Source organism: Gobius niger (genome assembly GCF_951799975.1).
Source record: "Gobius niger genome assembly, chromosome: 17".
NCBI lineage: Eukaryota > Metazoa > Chordata > Actinopteri > Gobiiformes > Gobiidae > Gobius > Gobius niger.
Window position 1 is genome coordinate 14,672,988 of NC_136868.1, and position 25,338 is coordinate 14,698,325.

The following is a 25,338-nucleotide window of genomic DNA, read 5'->3' on the forward strand; positions in this document are numbered from 1 at the left end:
ACTAGAAATAGCCAAGGATTTTGAGAATTGAAAACTCTCATATATACTGCCTAAAGGTTCACATGCTCGAATACAGGGGTGTCGAACTCATTTGGGTGGAAAATACTATTGAGGATTGTTGTTTTTTTTTACAATAAATGAATAAAAATGAGCTGTGATTTTACAAATAGTGCTGATTTGGTCAAAAACCCTACAGGACTGTATATAATAATAACAACAAAGGCTTACTCTTGTATTGCACTTTACAAGCCTGTGTCGCAAGTTTCTCAAAGTACACTGTAGTCATTCATTCCCTCCACACTGTGGTGGTAAGCTGCAATTGTAGCCACTGACGCCCTGGGACAGTCTGACCATTTACCACGTGGCTCTAATCATTAGAGTCTAATGTGTTGTTTATATCCTATATCTTATTATGTCAGTGCCCTCTGCTGGACATGTGTGGTATTCTTTCCTTTTTTTAAAGGGGCGAGATGCAAGTTGCCCATTTTGTACTCACTACTGCCCCCTCAGGTCATATGTGTAACTACAGCCTCTATATTAAGCTTGTGCATGACGGCACTTCAGACCCGAAGTAACAACTTATTGAGTGACAGTGCAGGATTTTAGAGGCAGTTGTGGTGAACAGGTCTGAGCTCATTCTACGCCTCAGAACATTGCTGGAACATGTAGGAGGATTTGTTTTAAATCCATATAGTCCCTTTAAATTTGAGTTGTCCCTTAGTGGCTGGAATGAGCATACTGGTTATTTCCTTTAAATTCATAAGACTTACTTTTGTTTTTGGACATACTTAGGAATTTATACTCTACAAGTCAGGGGCCGGATTAAATCATCTCTGGGCCGGATTTGGCCCGTGGGCCGCCTGTTTGACATGGCTGCTCTAATATTTCATTGGATTGCCTTTACTTTTGATTACAGCAAGATCTTGAATTGAGGATGGGGAGGATGTGACCACTGTGCAAAGCCGTCCCCAGCACATCCCAAAGATTCTCAAAAGAGTTCTGGACGCTGTGCCGGCCAATCCATGCATGAAAATGATGTCTCAACCTTTCTGAACCACTCTTTCACAATGTGAGCCAGATGAATCCTGCATTATCATTTTGGAATATGCTCGTGCCACCAGGGAAGAAGAAATCCACTGATGGAATAACCTGACCAATCCAGATCAGCATGCATGATGAATTGTCCATATTAAATTAGAGGGGTGATTTTCTGAGCGTGGCTACTGCAAGCTAAATAAAAACTTCAATTACAAGTGTGAACTTTGAAATACAGAGGCTTGTTTCAGTAGAAGCACTTCCTTCATCAAATATAGGCAAAGGAACCAAAAGCATGCTCTGCCCCACTTCAAATTGAGCATACAGATATTTTTAGACCACAATCTTCTACAGAAACCTTAGAACAAAAGTTAATCTGTCCATGGAGCCAGTTAAAAAAAATCACTAATTCATTATTGAAATATTTTAGTAGATTAGGAAGCGACAAAGCTGTTTTCGTTACGGGGTGTGCCTCTATTTTGCTCAGATAATCCCAAACCGCACAGGAAATTAACATCAGCTTAACATTAGAACATTCAGAATAACATTATATTAGCAGAAATGATACAGTGAGGCGGTGGATTACAGGGCGGAAGTGCAGAGAGACCATACACTGTAGTGCGGGGCTCTTGTCTGACAGAAAACTCTTTGAGACGCTGCCAGCATCAGCACGGCTCGGGTTTAAGGCCCGCTCTGTCCCCCTGTGCGCCGGCTCTGATCCCCACTTCCTATTTCTGCATCTCCTCCAAATATTTGTCTAAAATCCATGATGTGGAAATCCCAAAAGGCCAAGGCAGAGAGATCAGTGACCTGACACACACTCTTGCACAGAACTGTTTCAGAAGTAGATTGATATTTTGTACAGCTCTGCACCACTATTTCAAACAACAACCATCCTGTTCCCATCTCATGGTCATTTTATATAATCTATTGGAAAAAACAAAAGACAAATAATTTCGTAGAACATAAACAAAAGGCTAAAGTGCTACAGGAAGAGAAAGGAAGAACACAACATTATAAAGTAACAGTGATCACCGATAGACAAAGCTCCATCTGGTCCTTAGACAGTCCCAACAAAAAAAAGGCTCCATTTTCCTTCTCATTACTTTTATGAAATGTCATTTGCTAGATGCCTATTGCAAAAGTTGGTAAAAGTCAATCTGCTCTACATGAGAAAATTCACAACAAAACAAAATTTGATAGAATAACTAACAGACCATTCAGAGTTCGGTAAAACTACCATGTTACCATGGAGATCCGCCATGTTTGTGGCTATAAGCATACAATTTCCATTGACTGACATTAGCTAAAAAATCTGTGGAGAACTCGTTTAGCTGTTGAGTAACTGGTAAGTATATCTAACACACGATAATGTCCAAATGTTTTAATGTGAACAATAACTCTAGTATTACCTTTTAAAATCTGCATTCATTTATAATAGCTGCAAATCCCATGATGCTTAGTGATATGACATCATGATCCTGAACTCTATACGTTTGTTAAGTGTGACATCACACACAATAACCAAATCAGCAAAACGGAAACTTTATCTGAATCTCCTGCTGAAATAACAACAGATAAAAGGCCAATACGGTTTTACACCTACCGTCATTAGAACAATATACCTCACCATTTAACAATGATATTTTTTATATCTAAAGTAAGCCTTCATTGTGTATAGAAGAAAATAATTTGATTATTTATGTCAGAAAAGTATTAGCTACTAATGAAAATCCAGTTAATGTAATATTTCTGTGTGATCAGATGTTTAAAAAGACCCGTGTAGTCGGCTCCAAATTAGATAAAAATCAGCAAACTCCTATTAAAGTGAATCGGGCTAAAGTTCCGTTGGACCCAGAAGTAAAGACATCATCACTTAACAAACGTAACCTTAACAGAATTGTTTGTCTGCAGTTAACATAAACTTTAAGGAACAGGAAACTGTTTTCACATACTGAGATATGTTCTTACCTGAGCTTAGACGAGTTGATGCGTACCAGCATTTAGCCTCTCCCAGTATATTCCTATAGCTCCAAACGGGGTGAAGTTAGAAGCGACCACGCTCTTCCACGGGCACGCACAAAGACCAGACAGGTACACATCAACTCGTCTAAGCTCATGTAAGAACATATCTCAGTTTCCTGTTCCTTTAAGTGTATGTTAACTGCAGACAAAAACTTCTGTTAAGGTCACGTTTGTTAAGTGATGATGTCGTTACTTCTCACATCTCAGTATGGAAAAACGGTGGCCTGTGTCTTTAAGAAAAAAATATGTAAGTTAATGTTAATAATTGTGAACTTTACTGCACATGCACAGAATAAGCAAAAAGCATTGGTGTTTGTTTTTCGCTGCAAAACCACAAATGTGAAATTCAGCAGGCAGTAATGATATAAGGCAGGAGCCTGGGCCTGTAGAGTTTCTGTATCAAGTCGAGCCAAATAGATAGACTAATAAAGACCAGACGATACATCATCTCCACTGGGAAAAACACAGAGCCACAGCCCGAGTCGTAATGAAAGAAAATGAGTCATTATCAGAGTTTAACCACATCCGCGAAGAGAGAGACTGGTTACACTGTGCGGTACCGGATATTCTACCGCTCCTTCAAATGTTGGCTTTTGCTGTGTTTATTTATCTGCCCGACCCACTCAGAGGTGACCCCCTGGCCTTATCCCGTACACCGCCACCCCCCACCCCCCGCCCACCAGGGTCTGCACCGGGCCACAGCCAAGGCTAAAAATATCACCACAAAAAAGTGGAAAAATACCAGCCTTGTGTGGCGCAGGGAGACAGAGACTTTGTGAAAGAGCAGCTTGTTCAAATGTTTGCTGTCCATCACGGTGGATTCACTCGTGCCAAGTCTGAATATGTCACAAGCTGCTACTGCATAACTTTAAACATCAGGGCAGCTTAGCGTGAATGTCAACATGTGGATGCAAGTTTTGTGTTTTATTCTGGTCATACAGTTGGAAAATTTGGAGCGAAAGGTCACAAATCTTACAAAACTAACTTTAATGAACACTTGTTAACATAAAAAAAAAAACATTTGAAACACTAATGTGGATGATTTGGAAAGTTTATTCAAAAGCCAAAACAGATGCAGCCACAAAGTATTTTCAGATGTAGGCAAGAAGTAGGTGAAATGTTGATGTAATGATGTGTGTTAATGTGAATTTGCTAATCCTAGTTTAGTGACCGATCTACTTTAAATTTCCTGCACCAATGTCAATGATTAAAACTTGATTTATCATTGTTGATATTGACTTAGGTGATATTAGCACTCAATAGTACATTACTACAGCATTTCAGCCATAATGATCCAATGACAGATACATGGTAGGGCTGTACAAAAGTCAAAATTACTGAAGGCAGTACAACATCAAGCTTGCCTGTTAACCTTAGTTTAGATCAGTGGTTCTCAAACTGTGGTCTGGTCATCTGTAATTTTAGGATTTATTCATTTTAATCTACATATTTTCATTTATGCTTTTTTTTCATTTAGGCCATTGGGATGGTAAGTAAAGGCGCTACGCTAACGTATTGATATAAACTTCTTTTTTACATAAAAAGTTGCAAAGTGCACCTTCAAGGGGACTATACAGAGTTTAAAAATGTTAAAATGAAGCATTTTCATCCCTCTACATGTAATGTGTAGAATGAGCCCAGACCTATTCACCACAACTGCCTCTAAAATCCTGCACTGTCACTCAAAAAGCTGTTCGGTCCGGATTGCCGTCATGCACGAGCGTAACATAGAGACTGCAGTTACGCACAAGACCTGAGGTGGCAGTCGTGAGTATAAAATGGCTAACTTGCATCTAGTCTCTTTAAGTTGCATGTTTTTCAAGGTTTAGACATGCTTATACACCCAGTTTAGACCTAATTTATTCCGATATAGGGTTCATTTTATGCCCAGTTTAGTCCTAATTTGATATGGTTCTAGGCCTGTGGAATATTTATGAGAGAAAGTCAAATATTAAAAATGAGGGAGACAGGATACGTGGTGTGAAACGTCTTCTCTACAAAAAGGTTCTGAAATGCATGAGATTTTTGAAGTAGTTTTGCAGTTGTTGCTGTTGTAAAGAATAAAGCAACAAATGTAAGATTTCAGAGTGGACTTTTATTGTAAACAGCCTAAGCCACACCTGTGCAACATTCAGTTGGTCTAATCAGGATCTTGATATGCCACACCCATGAGGTGGGATGGAGTCTCTCGGCAAAGGGGAAGAGCTCACTCACACAGATTTTGACAGATTTGTGAACAATATTTGAGAGAAATGGGTCTATTGTGAATTTTGAGTTCAGCGCATGGAAAATGGGAGCAAAGACAAAAGTGTGTGTTGATGTTTTTCTATAATAATTATATTGGACCTGCTTTTAATGGCAGCTACAGTCGTAACAAAAGCCTACACAATAATACTTTCTGGCTTTGGTTCTTTTTGTGCTTCCTTCCTTCTCCACAGAGAAATAAAACTCGCCCACTCAGGAGTAAAATGGGAAACACAGGGATGGGGATAGCTTCATTGCTTGGGAATTTTAAACAGGGGAAAGTTGGAATAGTGTCTCTCCTAAATTCAGTCATGAATATTTCCAGTCGGTGGGGAAGAAAAAGGTCTTTTCTCAATGCTGCAGAACTGATGCATCAGGCAGAATAATGGATGGATAAGCTCTGTCTCCATATATTACACCCACAACAGGTTGATTTACACTTTCTGTCAGAGCGGTGGTAATTTGAAAGAAATTATCTCTATGATTGCGTTCATATTTCATAAAACCTCCAGCTGAACCAAGTGCACTTTGACCATTATCAGATGCACGAACCTTTTCCGTGACTTGTGTGCGGGCTACAGATTCACACACGAGCTCAGGGAGAGACACAGTTGTTCTGAATGGACTTTCCTGCTGTCAGAATGTCTGGTATGCATTAGCCACAGACTCCAGTGGGATAGCTGGATCCTCTGCACCGGCCTGAGGGCGTATGCAGATGAGTGGTCAAATTCATGAGCTTTATCACAAATGTGCTCAAAAACACAAAATAAATGGCCTGGGCGCGGTCATGGGGCTACGTTGGCGCAGGTTCAGGCACAGTAATGTTGTGGGTTCAAGTCCCAGCCCCATTGGTTTGCTGAATGTCTCTCCGTGCCCCCTTTTCAAACTATCCTGTCTTCGACCTGACAATATGTATTCTTGATAAAATGTTTCTTGAGCACATGTTTTTCTTTGAGGGATTTTCTAGCCAAAAATATGTAAATTATAGTCATTCTTCAATAAAAGTACCAGAAGTGTTTTTTGGAAACAAGAAGCTTATACTAAACAAAACAAACATTTGTGCCTCTTTCCTTGTGCCACATGTACAGAGGTGGTCCACGGTGGGATGAAAGACAGAGCCGACCACAGAGGACCACTTAATCCAGGACAGACCCTTGTCTGGACGGACTGAACCAAAAAACATCACAGCACATTTCCCAGTCTTCATTTGATCCTGCAGGGGCTACAGAGGGTTAAAACAGAGGGGCACACAGACCTGGATTAACCTGTGATGAGGCCAGTCCCAGCAGGCTCAGGAGGAGAAGGAGGAGGAGGAAGTGCATGTCCCGCCGGAGCTTCATCCCAGAACATGGACCTGCTTCTGACCTGCAACATGAAGAAACAGCGGGTCAATGTATGAGGTTGATGTTTGAGCATCTGACACAGAAACTTGACATATTCACATAAACGTGTAATATTTATTAAAGGTGCATTATGCAAATTTTTAACGTGGAAAAAAAAAAGTTCATATATTTGTGCGTATTTGACCTTGTGTACTCAGAAGCCGTTTGAGTGGTCAGCATGACGCCTTTACTTTCAATCACAGTGGTCTCTGTAACGCTCCAGGATCAATTGTTTGGAAGGTTTTCACTGCTGACGGACCCTCTCACCAGAAAACCTAAAAAACAACTGATCCTGGAGCGTTGTAGAGACAACCATGATCCAAAGTAAAGGCGCCATGCTGACCACTCACACGGCTTCTGGGTCACTACAAGGTCAAATACACACAAAAATCTACTTTTTTTCTTGCATAAAAAGTTGCATAATGCACCTTTAAAGGCCAGGCCTGCACAATCACAAGAACTTTAACAAACAGCTAAAATGCTAATACTTTAACATCACCTTTAATCTGTTTTTTGTTGCAAAACTACTCAGAGATTAAGTAGTTATAATTCACAATAATAAACAGTACAGGGTCAAAGTTGTGCCTTTTTAGTCCCTGTTTTTTTTTTTTTTAGCACAGAGACAAAAACTGACCACTCGCCCAATGATTCACTCGTTTTGCTAATGCATTGTGGGAAACTGAGTCCGCTGCACAACCACAGGGAAATGTTCTCGCTCCGACTATTATTGTTTACCCACTGGTATTCATGGGAACGAAACATTTCACGGACAAATAAACGGGGCTTAATTAAAACCACACTTTTACTTCTCTCAATAAAAGGAAATAATTACATCCAACAATGGAATTTCCACTGATTTATGGCTCAGTGGGAAATGTCGGCGTTAAAAAAAAATGTGAGGAGAGACAAACAGAAAAATCACATCGATCCCATTCAAATCTCATGTCTTTCCTGGAAGCTCTCGACGGCAAGCTTAGTCTTCATGGTAAAGAGCTTTTTGACTTGCAGTAATGTGGGTTATTGCAATAAACCCGTACGATCAACGCCTCTTTAAGTAAAACCTTTGTTGCTTTCTTTTCTTCCTTCAATAAAAAAGGCTTTTAACGTACATAGACATTCTGTGAGCTCTTTCATCTGCGAGTGTAGGAACAAATGCATAAATTAAACGAGATACAAAGCCACAGAGACATGACTTCAGTTGGACGGAGTGACTGCAAACCACCTCAAACCGACCACTGGGACCAACGTCAACAAAACATGCTTTGGATTTTAATATGCAACGTTAAACACAGACTCGAGGGCCGAGACAGGCTGACCGACGCAACGTGACGTGTAATTAGGCATCGACAATAAGGATCCGTCCACTCGCACGTCCCGGGTTGGAGCTCTTTGTGTTTCCCTAATGCACTGGATTGAGATATTTGTGTAAAACAGCAGGGAACAGCAGAGCAGCGTCATGCGTTATATAACAAGTCTGCTTTAGTGCACACAACGGCACACCCAGTACATCATAAAAATGCCTCATACGTAACACAAGTTGATTTCCTCTGTTTGGGGGTGTCCTTTAAGTTACTGTTGAGGTACTCGATATCTCATCATTATATGCATCTGAATCCCCAGAAAACACTTTTCTTCTATTACCACCGCTGCTCCAAAAGCCCCGGGCCAAACGCAGGCTTAAACAAACTCACAGGGCTCATACTGTAAACCCGCACTGCCCCCAAAGCACTGTGGGAATTTCTGCGAGAGCCCATCGGTTTGTGTGGACCATCAGACATTTCCTGCTCCTCATCAGCGGCCAAAACCAACACGGACATGTGACACTGGCAAAATAAAGGCAAAGGATTCAGGATTACAATAAAACTGATCTGGCAATTGATTAGAAAAAGAAACAACTTATGTGTACAAAGTATTTGAAAGGAAGAGTTAAAAATGTTGAATTACACAGTGAAACTATTAGTCAAAGAGAGAATAAATGACAAAAACAAAAGGGTATCTAGAATGTATAGGTAAAACATGGCCTTATGCTTCCCTGAGCTCTCCAAGTTAAATATATTGCATGTATGGGCAAAACCAATGCAATCATTTTACTTGACACATACAAAGTGCAGGCTCTGCTTTAGCCACATATGCTCTGTATGAATAATAATCCCACACTGTTGGTTTAGGATCTTTGCCCGAGGTCAGTGCGTCTCAGCGCCAAAGTAAAACAGCATTGATTTGATTATTCATGTTTCATGCTTCTCATTAGAAATGAAAAAAGGAGAGATTGCTGATTCAGTATAAAACCTATAACCAGCACACCCAAAGGGGAAAGTGACTTGATTTTTATAGGATTTATTTCTAATTTTATTATTACATTTAACTTAATTTCTTTTTTAGAAATGGATATTTTACCTCACGTTGTCATCACTTTTCTTTCGGTCTTTTGTTGCGTTTTCGATCTACATTTTTGTCATTTTTGTTCATCGCTTTTAATCACTTTTTTGTTGCTCTTTTTTGACTTTTTTGTTGCTCTTTTTAGACCTTTTTGTTGCTCTTTTTAGACTTTTTTTGTTGCTCTTTTTTGACTTTTTTGTTGCTCTTTTTAGACCTTTTTGTTGCTCTTTTTAGACTTTTTTTGTTGCTCTTTTTTTACTTTTTGGCTGCATTTTTGTCACTTTTTTTTTTACATTTTTCTTCCAATTTGTCCCACATTTTTGTCACTTTTTCATATTTTTTTATACATTTTTGTCACTTTTTTTTAAACTTTTTTGTTCCATTTTTGCCCCGCATTTTTGTCACTTTCTCATCGCTTTTCTATCACACTTTCGTTGCTCTTTCGTTGCTATTTAGACACTTTTTTCAAGAAGCTTTTGGATTTGGGTGAAGCTGAAATGGAGAAAATGTGCTCGGTTAAGGCGGGGGTTAAGAGGTTAAGTTAGTCGTTTCTAAAACCGTGTTACCCATGAATACGTCAGACAACTTCATGTGCCACAGTATTTTTTTCCTCATATTGAAATCAAAGATCCAGAAAAGGCACAACATCCTCGTCCTTGTCTGTTAGTCCTAGGATTCAGCTCCTCCAGCTCGAGCCAATGCTTTTGTCTGACCTTGTGAACTCTGACTAGCACCGGGCTAAATGCCTCTTTCTTGGTGCATAATCTTAATCTTTTCCTGTTGCTTCAAGTTGCAGCCACACTTCCCTTCGAGACTCCTTTAATAAATCATTGGGTCCTTTGGAGGCTAATGAAACGCAAACATCTGACGGCCAGTGTGTGTTTGTAAGGCGCAAATGTGTTTATTGTAGACTGAAGTGTATTTGTGTAAAAGCAGCCTCTGTAATGACTTCAGAAGACTCCTGTAAAGCACTGAGTCTCATGTTTTGATCCATAATGTCTTTAATGTAATATGATACAATTATAAAGAAATACACATGTTTCCAAAATTGTGCAGACCCTTAAAAAAATGGATTTCAAGGTGGAAAAATATGAATATGAATCACATGAACAGGAGAGGTTCCAGATTTGTTTTGCTTGACTCTTAACCTCTTAACCCCCATCATAACCTAGCTTTACCCAAATCTAAAAGATTACAGCCTATGGGCCAGAGTAACGTCTCATCTGAAAGCTAAGACCGACATAACTCAGCATTTTTTCATTGCTTATATATTTATATATTATATTTTTGTCACTTTTGCATTGATTTTTTGTCATGTTTTAGTCACTTTTTCACCACTTTTTTGTCAGGTTTTTGTCACTTTTTCACCACTTTTTTGTCAGGTTTTTGTCACTTTTTCACCACTTTTTTGTCATGTTTTTTGTCACTTTTTCACCACTTTTTTGTCAGATTTTAGTCACTTTTTCACCACTTTTTTGTCATGTTTTTTGTCACTTTTTCACCACTTTTTTGTCAGATTTTAGTCACTTTTTCACCACTTTTTTGTCAGGTTTTTGGTCACTTTTTCACCACTTTTTTGTCATGTTTTTTGTCACTTTTTCACCACTTTTTTGTCAGATTTTAGTCACTTTTTCACCACTTTTTTGTCAAGTTTTTGACACTTTTTCACCACTTTTTTGTCAGATTTTGTCACTTTTTCTTCTTGTCACACTTTTCTCGTTCTTATCTGGTGTGCATCAGGCTCAGGTCAAGCTGAAAAACATAACTAATCAAGTGCAAGTTTGAGACAAAGCTTCTGTCCTTTTCTCAAATTATTAACCAAATTATGCCGAAATGAGTGCGAGAGCTTGAACTCCACTGCTGTCAGGTCTGTCCTCCTGTAACCACGGTGACCACACAAACATGCGTCACCAGGTTCGGAGGCAGATGGGAAAAATAACACCATCGCTGCGTTAACCGGGTCTAAGTGTCACAGTGTGCTGTAGGTCCGAAACCCGACTCACGCCAAAGTACTGTGGAGTTTATTGGGTGAAACTATCGCCATTATTTCGTCAGCAGAACTGTTTCCCTCCTTTAGCAGCCTGTGAAGATTGACTCTCCCCGATCCGTTAACAAAAGCTCAATTTATTGCAGGACATGTACTTCTTCTCTTGTGTGTGGAGGTATAAGCACAGGTCTAAAATTACAAACAAATTTACTAACGCCATAAAGGTTTCAGGTTGGAAAACACGGTGGACAAGCGTTCATCTGTCACATGCACTGCTTTCAGCATTTGAAAAGTCGCCGAATAAATGAGTGTTCGGCCAAATAATATTGTAATGATAATGTAAACCGTTTGCACAACTTGTCCCAAGATAAATTGAGGGAATAAAGCATAACTCTGTGCTTTAAAATGTACGTATGACATGCAGTCGACGGTCTGGTAGTGCTGCGCTTATGTTCAGTCCTTTGCGTCATGGGTTTGAGTCTCCACTCTGACATTTTGCTGAATGTCTCCCAGTGCTCCCAGAACTGTACTATCCAATAAACCGTACTGGCCAAAGAATGCACATAAGACAAAGTCGGTCCGTGTCATATTTTAATTTACTTCCATCATAAAAGAAATATTCTGTCCAGAGATTCAGCAACCTGGCTCTGTTTTCACCACAGGCCAATGCAAATAGAACAGCGGAATTTCAGATTATTGTTTCAGATATCCGTGTGTCTGTGCATAATGTTGTTTTAAATTTCAGCAAAAAATCAAAACAGACTCTGATCTTCATCTTGTCCAAACCAAAACACAAGACTCTCCACTCCAACATTTATGAAAATAAACCGGCAGCCCGAGGGACACTGACAAAAAGATAACCGTGGCCCATGCAAGACAGAGCACATGTGTACATTACTGTTATAATATGCTGTAGCAATCACACCTAAACAGGAGGAAACCTATTATTGTCATGGTGATATGAGTAGTTATAAGTCTTTCCCAAACATACACATTATTTTAAGTTATAAAATGTAAAATATCACAGCTGTGCTAACTAAAATTAAAGAAAATAAATGTGTCTAAACACCTACAAATGGAGACGACTGCCTTAAAGAAAGAGAGCGTTTTAAAGAATGACAATAGACATTACAAAAAGCTGTTGGAGTTTCCACTGCTGAGCCTCAGCCCTGGACGGTATAAGACGCACAGCTCACTGGGGGAAAATCGGACAAATTCACCTCGACACATGAAGACATTTACAACATCACAGCGACGAGGAGGACAAGAAATAACGACCAGAGCTGGAAATCAACTGCATTCTTTGGAAGCAATTACTCAAAGTCCCTTCAACAATGAAACCGGGAGCGAGTAAAGCTTAAAGCTGCGTTATGCAACTTTTTATGCGGGGAAAAAAAGGCGATATTTGCACGTATTTGACCTTGTAGTGACCCAGTGGCTGTATGAGTGGTTACCAGGGCAACAAAAAATTGGATCACGGTGGTCTCTACAACGCTCCAGGGACTATTGCTTTGTAGGTTTTCAGGTGAGAGGGTTTGTCAGCAGTGAAGAACAATTCATCTTGAAGCGTCCTTGAGACCACTGGAAAGTAAAGGCGCAATGCTGACCACTCGTACAGCTGCTGGATCTCTACAAGGTCAAATACACAAATACACACAAATATCAACTTTACTTCCCCACATAAAAGTTGCATAATGCAGCTTTAAACTGTTTGCTTTGGTTCTACTTCATTCCGAACTTTCTAAACACATTTCTAGCATCCAATTCTTCACAGGGATGAGTTTATAAGCGTGTTTTACAACTGTCAGTGTGCAAAGCTGAAAGATGATGCGAACTACACAATTGATAAAAAATAATGCTCATAGACGAGATGTGACAAGCTGCAGAGGAGGCCGATATGTTTGAGAAACACTGAGATGACAATGAGCTCCCTGTAGTTTCAGCAGTGCCAGTCTGCGCTGATACATGAAGTACCAGAAAGGACAGACAAGAAGCAAGTTGTGTTTATTGTATTAACTTAGAGTCGAGTCCATGAATGGGGCGTCTATGGGCTGGGGGTTCGAATATTCCCTTGTAAAGATCACGTCCCGGGGAAGAGCAGGAAGTGTTGAGGGACACACTCAGACAGCTGCTTTTGATATTACGCACCGCAATGGTTCACGAAAATGTTCACTTATTGTGAAACATGCAGTAATGTCCATCCTAAGACTGCGGACGCATTTTAGTTTGGGCAAAGTGTATTTTCCAGACAGAGCGCAGTGGGAAACATTAGTTAAATCAACACAGGTTTGGCCAGGTCTTTTTCTCGCCAAGTTTGTTTTTATGAGAAACGCAATTACGATGTTTAGTTTTTTAACTCTAAAAGCCTTTGAAACTGTGGATATACATAAAGCCAGCTTGTGAAGATGAATGTGTTGTTCCAATGACAACGTGACTAAAAGCCCTCAGCAAAGTTGACTATGACCATTTAATCACACTGAGGTTTAATTGTGGGCTACATGCAAATCAGTCATGAGTTTAGAGAATGTTTGGTTGTTGCAATTCAATTCAATTTATATGATGAAGACAACGCAATAGTCTAACATCACGCATTTACAGACCCTCAAAGTCGCTTTAAAACTTTGTGAATTATAATTAATTCACTCTAAACATGGAAACCACAACCAGAGCCACCTTAATGGACTAGCAGGGGCTGGAGCCCAGGGGCCTAAAATAGTCAAGGGCCTATCAGAATTAAGGAAAAAAAAAAAAAGAACATTTTTATGTCAATCACTTTGCGGCATGACTAACCGTATGCGATGATTGCGCTGCGCCCGCCCTACCTGGCCCAGAGGGATACATGTAGGAGTAGCAGGGTTAGGGTTTTTGTGGGATTTAGGGTTAGGGTTATAGGTTAGAGTTAGGGTTTGTGTGGGTGGGGGCCTACAATTCGGTTTAAGCCCGGGTCCTATGGGTTTATCAAGGCGGGCTTGACCACAACTGCCCTGGGGGTAGACTGGCAGACACCTGACTGCCAATCTGCGCCTTCACCAACTACTCACTAGAGTAATAACCATATACAATTCAACCCCTAACTAGCTTTGAAAATCTGAAGACATGGGCCGATTTTAGATACATATATTTTTTTATTACTACAAACAATGAAAGTGGGCACTACTAAACAAATTCCTAACTCTCCAAACATATTTGTAGCAGATCCAATTCTTCACAGGGATATTTCATAACTGAAATATGCCTGTGAAGGGTCATTTTTCAAGGTCACTGTCTCAGAAATGCAGGAAAACTAGCCTGCAGGTTCATAAAATTAATACAAACATTGTTTTTTCAAATGTCTGAGTTTACAACATACCAAAGTGGGACAAAACTAATTTCATTCCTCTACTAGAAAAACAATCAGGTAAAGGACTTTGAACGAGTAAAGTTTTTATTATTGAGACTTTACTACATGTAGTGGCAATGATTGTTATGTGTGACTAAAGATCATAAGAGAATAATATGAGACTGAAACACTCCCACTTAAACATCTCAAACACCTTCAAAATAGTTCTGAATCCTCTACAAAATCTATGTGAAAATATGTATCAAACAAATAAAGCACTGTGACTAATGCTAGCAATAAAGTTAACATTCGCTGTTATTCTGGTTGTTATGAATCACCTTGTTGCTCTCTGTCTTTGCATCTTCATTTGGTAAAACATATCAACTCTCCTCTGTTAAAAAGTTAGTCTTCTCCGCATTGGAGACACTAAAACTTGCAAAACTCATTATCTCCAACCCAAAATGATTCCACATATGCCTTATTACCTTTGCCTATCTGTTTGTATGCACAGTCAGTTCAGACGTGCCAAGGCCAAACCCTCAGTTACTTGAGCCTGTTTAGAGCACACGAGTGCAGCCACCACACGGTACTACATGATTACTGCGCCGCCTCCACATGCTACGCTCCATATCCAGCTGCATGTGCTTCCTATTATATCCCTCCCTTTGGACCGTAACAAAGCATTCAGACATTTCTTTCCCTTTAATTTTTATGGGAATGCTTGAAATCAAATTGGCCAATAGCATCCAGGTGGGGAACACATCGTAAACATTCAAGCAATGTTCTTGCACAACAAAACTATTGTATGGAAAGGACAGGGGGACACCTACTGAGACCTGGTAATTGCAGGACATTGTAGACCACAGAGTACATGTAATGATACAGGCTTGGACGCAGGACATAGCAAAGATTGATTTTAGCGTAACATGACGCCGTGGGGAGGGCTTTTTTTACTAGACAAATGTGGCCACGTTGTTTGGAGACAATAAAAACTTTGAGTCAGACATTTATCAAAACTTATGGAGGGTAAATCATGACCTGCTCTTTTGCACTTCATATGGAGCTTGTTCATAAAATAAGATACTTAAAGCCACACTGTGCAACGTTTCACCCAGTAAACAGAGTCGCAAAGTACAAGCATTTCATTGAGGATTGGGAAATAACTCTTGAAACATGCATCTTTACTATGGGTAGACTCAGATCGGACTCATAACTTTGCCTGGAGAGGGACATCATCTTTGACCACAGGCAGCAAAAAAGGTTTACATTCACTTAATTCTAACCCACATCAAAGCTATTTACTAATTAGGGGCATGTTACTGGCTTTTTTATGTATCAGAGTTTTATTATTTTTATTATCCCTAATACTGACTGACGTGCGTTATTCTCATATAACTGCACAGATATGCAGCGTTCATGTGGTCCTGTGGAACTGGTAAAGATAATGTTTCCCCAGTGGAAAAATGCACACGAGCGCTCACTTAACTGGGGAACAGTGTGGGCAAGATACTTAAAAAATGTAATATATTTTATATTAGTGATTACAGCTTTAAAATGTGATATGTTTGTATTACATAATACTGTTTCAATAATATTGCTGAGTTACACTACTTTGAGATACTTTTGGCAAAATATACACTTCGCTTTCCCCCATTCTCTTTGATTTGTTCTGACAACATTAACTATACACAACTGCAGATCTAATACACCGATGTCCAACTTGATTTGCTATGATGCATTTTATTTTGGGGGAGTTTGGCATTTTTTTGTTCATACATTTAAATGCTCTTGTAACTCAAGTTACTTGAAATGTAATGACCAATATATTCCTGTATTTTGTTTAAATTCTGTATTTTCCTCCCCCTACATGTTCCAGCCATGGCCTAATGTGTAGAATGAGCCCAGACCTGTTCACCACAACTGCCCCTAAAATCCTGCACTGTAGTAACACGTGTGACCTGAGGTGGCAGTAGTGAGTATAAAATGGCCAACTTGCATCTAGCCCCTTTTGTAATATGTTAACCCCAACACCGCTGGGGAAAATAAGTGGGGAGCTCGGGTGATGAACTTTAATCAGTGGATTTGTACATTTATCGTCTAATGTGAGAAAAAAGAAAATAATAACAGACCTGAGAACAGACCGCAAGAGCTTCAGTTTTTGGAGATGCTCTGATCAAATGTCTATAACCATCAAACTTTAACCTTTGCCAAACTAATGTATTTATTTTTCTTATGAGAGGAATTTGATGGAAAATACTTGACATGAAACCATGGGTGTGGTGCTTCTTCGGGTTATCAGTAATTTACCAGTGAAACACAAGGCAATGCAAAGGTAACAATTATCCAGCGGCCCATCTGGAGAGCATTAGTTTCTCTGGGACACGACCCGTGACGCTGGGCTCGTAAAGCTGCCAGCTGTAACTCCAGCAGCAGTCGGGATAAAGGTGCGACCCACTGGGACCTTGCACACCTGTGAATGCTCACACCTGACTGATTCCAATCTTTTATCAAAAATATTTTCTTTATAAGGTGCAATGACAAGGCGGTGTTGGTTATGTAAGGAGAGAAGGCCCAAATCTTTACTGGAAATCCATTTTGATTGAATTTGCAGGCGCTGGAGTGCACGGCTACACCGTCAGAGCGGAAAAACAGCATCTTCAGCCAAAATACTTGTGCTCTTTTTCCTGTTAAAGCAGAGCTCCATCCACAGCACAAGAGCAAGACCTGCTTTCTGAAATTTCAACTCAAAAGCGGACATCTGAGTTTATCACGAAAGCCAACTGAGGCACAATGCTGCACGCTATTCTCCAACCAGGGTTTAAGGGAAACTGATCTGTTTTTAATAATACAAGTTCAACATTGAGAAAATTGGTGGGATTAGTGCTCGACTTTCTCTACCTCCAGGCTACAGGTCTAGTGGTACAACAAGAAGCGACAGTAACCGTAAAAGTAGCTGTTGAGTTACAAATTTAGCAGCCAGTAAACAACTTACGTGATTCGATGAGTTTTAACACAGTGTTACTTTAATATTGAGAAGTACCGAATTTTCCGGACTATAAGTTGCCCTTTTTTCATAGTTTGGCTCGGGGTGCAACTTATACTCAGGTGCGACTTATATATCTAAATATATAATTTCACATGTATGTTGTTTTCACACTAACTAGAGCACTAGAGGGCGCTCTAGGCTTGTGTACCAGAATCTGCTACTTCTATTCACCATATTCCGAAGGTTCGCGAGGGCACTGCCATGAATTGTGTCCGCCCCTTTTCTCAGTTAACATAGGACTGGAGATATAATCAGTTGCTACAGGAAAACAACGCCGATTTTAGGCCATGCAGAGAAACGGTGCAGTGTTGACATGTTGGTGCAAATGAACATTGGACATTTTACACAAATTCTTCCACTCAGATTTTAGTGGTGAACATAATCCCTTGTTCTCCGTTTAAGGCAGGCAAAGCGAGTTTATTTGTATGGCACATTTCATGTACATGTGCCTCACAGCAACACCAGACACCCAAACACAATAAAATTACATTAAAAAATTACATTAAAAATATGTATATCCATATATTAAAATTCGTTAAAATACAATCAATTGCCATAGGCAGCAGTAAAAGGGTGTCCTTTCAGCCTGGACTTAAACATTGACAGACTGTTCCAGACTTTTGCTGCGTGAAACTGCGTTTAAATGAACGGACTTCGCGGAAGTGTCAAGACAACGGAAGTGTCGAGACAAAGCAAAAAGAGTCAAATGTGGGCAGGGCCACTGAAAATTAAAAAAAAAAACTGTGTGGAGCAGCAGAAATAAAGTGTAGAGTGAGTGAGAAACTTGTGAGGGACTGGCAAAAAGCGGAGGTTACTCTTACTGCAATGAAGAAAACAAAGAAAGCTAATCGCGGGTTAAAAGCTAGATCGCCACAGCTACAAGAACGAGTTTGCAAATGGGAGCTTAAACAACGTGCTGCCCGGAGAGGCTTGTCAATGGTGCAGCTACGCCTCCATGCCCAGGTAGTTGCCAAGGCTGGTGCGACTTATACTCCGGAGCAACTTATAGTCCGGAAAATACTTAAAAGGGAAAACTTGGGAGCGCAGATCAAGTGTTCAGTTCACATTCAGCACAGTGACTTAAGTTTATCAAATGCAGGCAAAAAAATATTTGAGAAAAGGCTTTCAGCAGGGGCTAAACATGGCCATTGCACTTATTTGTTGGTGCTTGAGCGTTTTGCTGAAATAACTCAAGTGCAATAGATGATACTTCTGCTAAAATCAGGTCTAAAACAGGGTTATGGTTATAAGCCTGTATAAAGGGGACAATGGTTGAACATCCGAATTTGCACACCCCCATTTTTATGTTTCAGTGCATTGATCACCAATCTCTGGCCCTCCGTTTCAATATGCAAAAGCTAAAGGCTAACATGTCATAAAGCGAAGCCAGAATGACTTATTTCATGCCCTAGTTCTTTGGTAACACACAAAACGATCCAGATGTTGTCCACAGTGCCATACATCAGCACTGACAACTCACTCATTGGGAAGGCTGTACCCCTGGTGTGCGTCATGTGGTCCGTTTGATGCTCACTCTGTCCCTGTAATTTGAAAACACAGCGAGGCGGGCTGCACAAGGAGATAATGAAAGAAATGAATGAGAGGAGGGAGACTGCCACATGTAAACGGCTGCAGGCGACCGGAGGCGACAGGAGAGACACACGCCACATGTGCAAACAGGGAGAGGAGGAAACACTGATACCTGGGGGGGGGGGGTGGAAGTTAGGGCCGGACGATTTGGGGAAAACATGTATTTCTCTGACAAGTAATGCAACTGCAATTCAAAATTCCTAGTTTGTCGAGGTCTAAACTATAGCAATAACACATTATATTATTTAAATAATTGCAGCTTTTGTCAGTTTGGAAGGAACTGCAACCATAATTTATTAAACATGGCATTAGTGGCACTGGGTGGAAACACCACAGCCTCAATGCAAATCTGGTGTTAGATAATGAGCATCCAAAAACTCAAGCTCCTCTTTTCTGTGGAAGCAATAAACAGACTTGAATGGTAGGACTAGCGCAATGTCTCGAGTTCATGTCTCCGGGTCCCGCACCAACGCTAAATAAACATCTCCTGTATGAGACATCCAGACTGCTGCCTCTTTTTCATCTATCCTCTCGAACACCATTGTTAATTCTCTAAAAGTGACACTTTGAATGAATCTCTTAACCTCCGCCTTGACTGAGCACATTTTCTTTAGTTCAGCTTTACCCAAATCTAAAAGCTTCTCGACTGGAGAAGGCTTGAAAGCTAAGACCTACAAAATGATCTAAGATTTTCCCTCTAGATGTTGCTGCGCTGTCGTCGTCATGTTATTGTCACTTTTATGTTGCTCTTTTTTTGCTTTTTCATCATTTTGTTGCATCTTTGAATTTTTTTAATTATTTGTAACCTTTGTGGTCACGTTTTGTAGCTTTTTTGTGTTCTGCGTTTGAGTCATGTTTTTGACATTTCATTTTCTTGCTGCTTTTTAAGTGTGTTTGTAATTTTTTGACACATTTTGGTCACATTTTTGTTGCTTTTTCATTTTTTTTTGTCATTTTTTATCACTTTTTGTAGCACTTGGTTTTGCGTTTCTGTCACGTTTTTGTCCATCTTACAAGTTTTCATCCTCGTTTTTCGTCTCGTTTTGCTGCTATTTTTTCAAGAAGCTTTTAGATTTGGTTAAAGCCAAACTGGGGAAAATGTGCTTGGTTCAGGCGGGAGTTAAAGGACCATATTATGTTCTTACCTGAGCTTAGAGGAGTTGATGCATACCTGTCTGGTCTTTGTGTGTGCCCTCAGTCACGCAAAACGACCAAAGATGTTGTTAGCATTTGGCCTCTCCCAACATGTTCCTATAGCTCCAAACGGGGGTGAAGTTGGAAGCGACCAAAGCTCTTCCACGGGCACGCGCAAAGACCAGACAGGTACGCATCAACTCGTCTAAGCTCAGGTAAGAACACAGTATGGAAAAACAGTGGCCTGTTCCTTTAAGAGGTTAACATTGTGGTGGTGCGCCAGGGGCAGACAGGCAGAGACATGGCAACCGTAACGTGCAACAGGCTCAGCGATTTCCCCCATAACACACGCCACAGACCCAGGCAAAGTAGCTGAGGTGTTATTATACCAAAAGACACAATGACAACATAAAGTAGTGAGTTGTATGTGACCATCAAAATCATCAATTAGATTAAAAGCGACAATGTTGAAATAAGCATTGGCTTCAACACGCCCTTTCTCAAAAGCAGGATAGTATTTCCTTGTAAACACCAGACGGGGTTGCCCGACTAAATGGGGAGGAATGATTAAAAGCCTGCCGTACTAGGATAGAATGCAGCCTGTATGCAGCTACATGTAACTCTATCGCTCCTAAATAGCGGGTGATGAGCGAGGCGGGTTTGGTCAAGGTCGTAGGTCAAGCACGTGTGGGATGCAAAGTCAACACAGCGGCATTTTAAACTCGATATTCTCTGAAATGGTGCTATTTATACCAAATTACAGCATGCACCTCTCGCTGCCCTGCGCCCCGCTGCTTTAGCCCTCGCCCAGAAGCATTGATTTGCGAACTTCACCGATCATTGCGAGAGTAAGTAAAGCCGCGACCGTGTTTTCAATGCAGTGAAATTATAGGTCTGTCTATATGATTACCGTGTTATTTGAGTGTGTCATTCATCTCCGAGCCTCACGACTAACGACCGCTAATTGAAACGACATGTTGAGGAGATGACAACAGCTGCTAATGTGGCTGCACTTCAGAGCCACTCACCGGGACGGGGCTGGAGTCTCAGACAGTGATGCAAAAAGACATAAATGTGCACGCATAGCCTCTGTGGGGGTTAAAAGCTGCAGATGCTGGGGACTGTGCCAGTGTCAGCATCGTGGGTTTAACTCCAGGCTCTGACAAGTTACTGAATATTTCTACGTAATAGCCAATAGATACTGTCAGTACAGAATACAGGCCGAAATATATGAATATATGTAAATGATGGCTATGCACATGGAAAATGGAGACTTCTGCTGAGGCGCCGGTCCTGTCTCGCAATTGTCCCAAACTTCTTTACAATACGTTTGTCAAGTCATGATGTCATCGCTCCACTTCCGGGCCCAACAGAGCTTTATATGCGATGGGATTTTGCTGATTTCAACCTAATGTAGAGCCGACTACAAGGCTCCTTTATAAACATCTGATTGCAAAGAAACATCACATTTACTCTGGTGGTGCTACTAAGGCTTTAGCTTTCACTTTAATTATTAAATTATTTTAAATTTAAGTAAAAAGAAATTCTTGGAGAAAATAGGAGCTACATTTTTGTGGTGTAAAAGTATTTCAGCAGGAGATTCAGAAAAAAGTTATCATTTTTGTGTGTGTTTATCTATGGAGCTCAAAACAGTTTGGACCCGGAAGTAGCTTATTATTGCGTGTGATGTCACACTTAACAAACGTATAGAAATTCGAGGCACCCTTTCCATTTAGCCACAATTGTCTCATATGTAACACAGCGTTTATACAGGCAGAAGTCAAATGTATGCTTTTCCATGCTTCTCCATTTTTAAAGGCACACTGTGTAACATTTCGGATTATAACATAGCTAGCAATACAAAACATGCTCCTAATGAACAGCTCGACATGCTTGTCAGGCTGTATTTTAGGTATTTTTCAACAACAAATAATGGCACATCTGTAGTAAAAATGCTTGTTTTTTTTAATTATATGTATTGAGTGAAATGTTACACGGTGAGACTTTAATGCCCAAATACTATCTTTAAATGCCACAAATGCAGAAAAAACGGACACATATTTCCGTTCTAGGAATTAGCAAACATTTCATCAAAAGTTAATTGGACAAACAGGCAACTTATAAGCAAAACAATGTGATATTTTTTTGTCAAAACTGTGGCTGAACATGTTTTAGACCAGTCTTTCCCAACCAGGGGTACGAAGAAGGGAAAAGAAGAAGATGAAACTGAGTAGAATTTCAATCTTACGTTCAAAGAAAAGTTGGTTTTAATGATATTTTTCAGTAAAAGGTTTGACTGAGAGTATTTTAGCTATACTTTGAACATAACACTCGACTAAATACTGAATAATCTATGTTTATTTGCTCACTTTGTTAAAATTTGGCAGGATCCTCGAGTTTATTTAATGACTTTTAATGCTTTTTAATGCCGAGCATAAACCCTGTAACGAGTCTTCAAAAACTAACCTGTTTTTCTTTTGCATTTCAGTTTGCTCCTTTCAAAACCTCATAATGGAATAAAACAGTAATGCATTAATGGCAGAAAAGTGCTTTGGATCCACATCAAAACACTATTCATGAACAGATAATAAACTGTGGTCAGTGATAAAATCTCCTCCATCTCTGTTTTCAAACGGTCAGAATAACTTTAAGGATAGTCGTGTGTGCATTACCAACTCCACTGATATAAACCACAAATATTTCATATATGAGCATTTCAAAACACAATAACTTCAAAGTTCAATTGTTTATGCTTTGATATTATGTGGGTAGAAGAAAAGCAAGACTCTTAAATATTTACCACAGAGACTTGCTTGATGTTGTTGAAGCATTATTGGAAACAACGTTCATTAAAGCAACTAACCACGAGGGGTCATGAGTGAAAGCAGTACTAACCTGTTTACCTTAATAAATCCTTTTCGTAGTCCCTCTGGGGGTAGTACAAGTGTTTATGGGATGATTGGGGGGTCTCTTATCTCCCCCTGGTGTCTCTGGCCAGAAAACCACACCTACAGCTTTCCCTGCTCCGACTCAGAGGCCCCAATACACACTAATGGAATCACGAAGAAGATTCCATTATCTTGGAGGCCAACGTTAGCCTGTTAGCTTTGCCCATTAGCTAACCCGGCAAACGGGCAAAGCTAGGCTAGCTCCACTTAAACAGTATTTACAGCCAAGTTTGAGTGAAAAAAAAATATCTCCATTGGATAATTGGATGTACAATATCCCTCTCTCCCTTTGTCTTTTCTGTCAGTGTAGTATTGACTCTAACGGGAAATTAATTAGTAAAAAAACGACATGCTACAACACCTGCAGTGGCACTTATGGCCTCTAGGGGCATGAGTTACTAAATAAGAAGGGGATTTCTTTTTTTCTTTTTTTTTTGCTGTCAAATATTACTGGCATTAGCGCTTTTTAGGCAAAGTCAGTGCCTTTCTGAGTCATGATTAACTCTTAAGATAACTAACACTGAACAGACTGAGCCGAATAGCTGAAGGTTGGGGTTAAAAGGGGGCTTTGTGCAGTCGTCTATCACCCGCATACCACACGAGGACACCTGCGTAACACCTATAGCACCTCTGTAAGACTGCATCACTGAGCAGCGCACCGCCACAGGCACGGACAGACAAATGGAAAATCTATCGAAGACCAAAGAGACTGAGTATATTTCCACTGTTTAAGCTCGTTTTCCTAAATAGAGCTGCATTGCCACAACAAAGAAAGTACAAATGTGTGTGGGCCTGATGCAAGAGAGGGAAAATTGGTGTTGCAAAAAAGTTTATATAAGTTTTTCATTGGCAAACACAAAGCTGCCAAAAGGAAAGGACGTCAATGAAACTGTTATAAAGTGCTAGACCAAGGCTTTAGAAAACTATCTTCTGGTTCAACGTAATCCATAAGAAAGTAGACATTTATAATAAGGTGTATGTATTATTGTTTATAATGATGAGCCACATTTAGGACAACATTACTTCCCAAAGTCCTGTATACAAAAATACTTGAATAGAAAAGTGCAAGATATTTACGATGGGACGGTACTCAAAAAAAACAACAACACTTTGTCACTGGAAAAGTTTCATTTAACCCCCATCTGAACCGAGCAAAGTTTGTCATTACCTAAATCTAAACGCTTCGTGAAAAAAGTGTCAAAATAGCAACAAAATTTTTATGAAAATGATTATGAAAATGCAACAAAAGAGCGACAAAAACGTAACAAAATGGTGATGAAAAAGCGACAAAAATGTGTGACAAAAACACATAAAAAAAGCAATGAAAAAAAGTTTTAAAAATGGCAACAATATGGCGTGGAAAATGATCCATTTAGATAAGTTTTGTAGATTTGGGTAAAGCTGAACTGGAGAAAATGCCCTTTTTACGGTGGACGTTAAGAGGTTAATAATTACATTCAGGGCTTTAGGTTAACTGCCAAACACTGTTACTGTTTCGGGAAGTAACTTTCATCCTCATTATAAACTTTGGTATTATAACAATACTTCGAATTGACTTAGCATTCATAAAGATAATCACACATGGAACACCTTTTTAAAGACTACTCTCCATATACTCATCTATAGGCTTTTACTATATCACAAATAAGTAAAGACTTCATGACTTATGTCATTGTCGCTGGTAAAAATATTGCATGGAAAAAAACATTTGAAAGACTCGCCACAGCCATGTCAAGCCCCGATATTATTAATCACCAAACATCAAAGGAGAATGAAACTTTTCTGTGCACAAGTGGGAAAACGCTAAGGTTTTCACAAGTATCCACACTGTTTTAACCTATCAGTGCATAAATACATTTTGTCGAATTGTCTTGTTACACTATAAGTACCAAACTCCTACACTTTACTGTGAAATGCAATAGCAGTATCAAAAGAAGACTTACTTGTTTGGCTTGTCCCGTTCAGATCATTTGGTTCGGGTATTCCAGTGGGACTGTAGTAGCAGGACGTCCCGATCAGAGCTGCTTCCTTTGAGTCCAGCCGTCCGTCAGCTGCCTTCTCCAGGACCGGGACTGTGGGCTGATGTAACACGCCCCTGCACGGAGAAAAAAGAAGTCAGAGAGAGAGAGAAAAGGGAGGGCGAAGAGGGTGAGAGAGTGAAAGAGAGGCACTGGGGGGATGAGAGAGAGAGAGAGAGAGAGAGAGAGAGAGAGAGAGAGAGAGAGAGAAGAGAGAGAGAGAGAGAGAGA

At 40.0% G+C, this 25,338-nt stretch overlaps 1 protein-coding gene across 4 annotated transcripts in view; it reads right to left on the reverse strand.

Annotated features, from left to right (window-relative positions):
* Positions 1 to 25,184, reverse strand: part of ddr2a (discoidin domain receptor tyrosine kinase 2a) — a 45,762-nt gene extending 20,578 nt beyond the window's left edge. For all 4 annotated transcript variants that reach the window (XM_079574675.1, XM_079574673.1, XM_079574674.1 and 1 more), the window contains exons 1-2: positions 25,033 to 25,184; positions 6,560 to 6,669 (exon numbers count right to left, since the gene is read on the reverse strand). In XM_079574675.1, coding sequence (XP_079430801.1) covers positions 6,560 to 6,644 — 85 coding nt within the window. In that variant the 5' untranslated portion in view covers positions 6,645 to 6,669; positions 25,033 to 25,184. The remainder of the gene's footprint in view (positions 1 to 6,559; positions 6,670 to 25,032) is intronic.
* Positions 25,185 to 25,338: the final 154 nt, after the last annotated feature.